The sequence below is a fragment of the Auxenochlorella protothecoides genome, assembly GCF_000733215.1.
Source record: "Auxenochlorella protothecoides strain 0710 unplaced genomic scaffold scaffold72, whole genome shotgun sequence".
NCBI lineage: Eukaryota > Viridiplantae > Chlorophyta > Trebouxiophyceae > Chlorellales > Chlorellaceae > Auxenochlorella > Auxenochlorella protothecoides.
In genome coordinates, this window is record NW_011934305.1 from 1080 (window position 1) to 4139 (window position 3060).

Genomic DNA, 3060 nt, shown 5'->3' on the forward strand with positions numbered 1-3060 from the left:
TGGTATGCACGTCACTGAGGCCTGTGTAACGCAGCTGCACGCGGTACACAATGCCGTCGTAGTAAGTGGTCACGTCACCGCCGACGGGGCCAAAGGGCACCTGCGCCTGGGCGCCCTTGGCCGCAGGGACGCCGATGGCCAGCGCCACGGCCCCGAGGACCCACCGCTTGGTTGCAAGACAGCCAGGCCACGCCCTTTGCATGGCGCGGACCTTGACCCGCCGTGGCGCATCTTATTAAGGGCGGAGTGGACGGCGAGGAAGTCAGCGGCACATGGGTCCGCAGGTGAAACAGAACACAAACATCGACACGCTGTCCGACGGACCCTAAACAGTGCCTAAACAGTGCGCCTTAGACAAAAAAGAGCCGTGCCATGACGAGTCTCCGAGCCGCTGCTGCTCCCCCCTCCTCCCCTGCCATCCGTTCCAGAAGCGGCCTGAGCTCCACAGCTCAGGTTCGGTGTCGCGCTGGCGATACGTTCGCCTCTGAGGCCGTGGCGCCGATCGTCGGACGCTGCCCCAGAGATTTTCGATGGCGAAACGGACTGGGCAACTTGAAGAACTTGATGTTCTTCCCGACCTGGCACTACACACACGATACCGTCAATCAGTTCTGCGCCCTGCAGACCGTCGCGCGGGGCCCGCAGGCGCACACCTGGGCCACGGCGCCCGCCGACCTCTCGCATGTCGCCTGGCCGCAGGATGCCAGCCTCGAGACGTTCCTCGCCCAGCAGCAGGTCGATGGCTTCGCCCTGGTGCACCAAGGGGCCCTGGTGCACGAGAGCTACCTGTCAGGCACCCGGCCGTCGACGCGCCATAGTCTTGCGTCCATCACCCGCAGCCTCACCGGCATGACCGCCGGCATCCTGGTGGACCGGGGGATGCTGGACCTCACCTCACCCTTGGAGACCTGGATGCCGCAGGTATGCGGCTCCGGGTATGAAGGGGTGACCGTCCGTCAGCTGCTGGACATGCGCTCAGGCGTCAACTCCAGCGCGATTGGCGCGCTGCAGTCCATGCACCTCATCGCTGCATTGCCGTGGCAGACCCGCCACGACGGGCTGCATGCCTGGTCGCACAGCCTCAAGCGCGCCGAGGGCTGCGAGGGGCCTGGTCCCTGGCCCTTCGAGTACCGGACCGGCGACTCCGAGATCTTGGGACAGCTGTGCGAGCACGTGACCGCCACCAGCATGGCCACGCTCTGGTCGACGCTGCTCTGGCAGCCCCTGGGGGCTGCGCACGACGCCAGCGTGATGGTAGACGGCCATAACCATGCCCTGTTTGGTGGTGGCCTCGCGATGACCCTGCGAGACACCGCGCTGTTGGCGCGCATGATCTTGCGCGGCGGCACGGCGCACGACGGCGGCCCCGCCATCCTTCCCAGGGCGTACATTGACGATATGTTTCACGGCGACGCGGACACCCGCGCGGCCTTTCCCGGCACCATGTTAGACCTGCCGCTGCCAGGCGGCATGTACCGCAACCAGAGCTGGAGCCTGCAGTCCGCCCCCCCAATCACGCTGCTCCTGGGCGCCGGCGGCCAGCTGGTGTACCTCGACCCCTCGGCTGACTTTGCTGCCATCGTTACCTCGCACTGGGGCAAACCGTACGACACAACCCGCATGGCCGCCTGGCTGGACGTACTGCCGCGTATCAGCGCCGCCGTTGCCAGCGAGCCCTCGGCCCGAGCGCTCGGCTGAGGCTGTTCAAGCCGTGTACGTCCCTGCCGTAGCATCGCTGTCAGCGCCACGCCTCCACCGTCTTGCCCTGGGCCGCCTGGCGGCCCATTGAAAACAGGGAGTGTTGCGGGGTACTCCTTTCACGGCCGGTTCCCTCTTTCCATCCCCACGTCTCCGTGCCTCGTCAACCACGAGGCACCTCAACCTGTATCACCTGTCCCCCAGAGGAGACCGGGGACAGTTGTAAGAACCCTATTTCAGGTAGTATGACATCTGTTCCCGCTGCGGAGGCATGTAGCCTGCCCCGCAACAACCGAGGCTGATGGCTGGTGTGCCGCAGGCGCGGGGGCGGGCGCCGGGTCCCTGCTGTCAGGCATAGCAGCGTTGGCGGAACAGTTGCGGTCGCATGTGTCCACAACCTTGTGGCGAGGGCTCGGAGCCCCGGGTGACTAGGTCAAACCTGTTTTCCGAAACCAAATTGTTGTGGGGGCGGGCTGGCCCCCACAACAGTGGACCGCTGTATGTGACCTGAATTAGGATTGTTAAAGACGAGACCCAGAATGCAGTGTGATGGTTGGGGGTCATAGGCGTCGCAAGGCGGCGTGGACTCGGCGCAGAGCGGGAACAGGTGGAAAGTGGCGAAAGGGCCAGGTCAAGGGGAAACCCCAAAACATTCCGGCTCCCGATGTTCTTGTTCCCAGCATTGTTGTTGCCTACAAGGGGTGAGGAGGAGGGTATGAAGCTTAAAGCGGCCAGCCATCAAAGCAAGGTATGACTCAGGGTCTACTGCCATCCCAAGGCCCGCATGCATGCCCAAGCTCAGCCCTTGCCATTCGGCAAGCGGCCCAAGAGCCCTTTCCAGGACCACCCTATTGGCATGTCCAATGCCTGTGCACTGGGCGCTGCCATTAGGCACCCCACAAAGTGTCCCGTTCCCATAGGTCTCACACAAGCCTTACTCACCTATGTTGTGGGACCCAGCATTATTCCGTCCAAAGTTGTGCCAGCCAACGTTCCCAGACCCTATGTTCCCCAGTGCATCCGCTCTGCAGGCGGCCTCGCCTCGCCGCAGACATTCCACGGCCAGGAGCGTCTGGCAGGATTTACCAGAGCACCTTTGCAGCGACTTGAGACTTACTGTAGCCACGGGCAAGTTGGTTGAGCCCAACAGACCAGTCCGAACCGAGCCAGCGCTGGCGTAGCCTTGCTACCTGAGCGGTACACCAGGGGAAGGGGATGGGGAGGGCAGAATGGAAGGAGTGAGAGGGACCTGGTGAGATGGGAGAGGAAGGGCATCACCACTGTGAGCCAAACAGGTAGACTCAGAAACGTACCTGTAGTATAGCGTGGTGCTGTCATCCGTAAGGAGTAGTACGGTGCTTC

At 63.3% G+C, this 3060-nt stretch overlaps 1 protein-coding gene across 1 annotated transcript; it reads left to right on the top strand.

Moving 5' to 3' along the window:
* Nucleotides 1-564: 564 nt before the first annotated feature.
* F751_5851 (6-aminohexanoate-dimer hydrolase) lies at nucleotides 565-1698 on the top strand (the record flags this gene model as incomplete). The annotated part of the gene is made up of 1 exon (XM_011401673.1): nucleotides 565-1698. The coding sequence occupies one exon, from the start codon at nucleotides 565-567 to the stop codon at nucleotides 1696-1698; it is 1134 nt and encodes a 377-aa protein (XP_011399975.1).
* Nucleotides 1699-3060: the final 1362 nt, after the last annotated feature.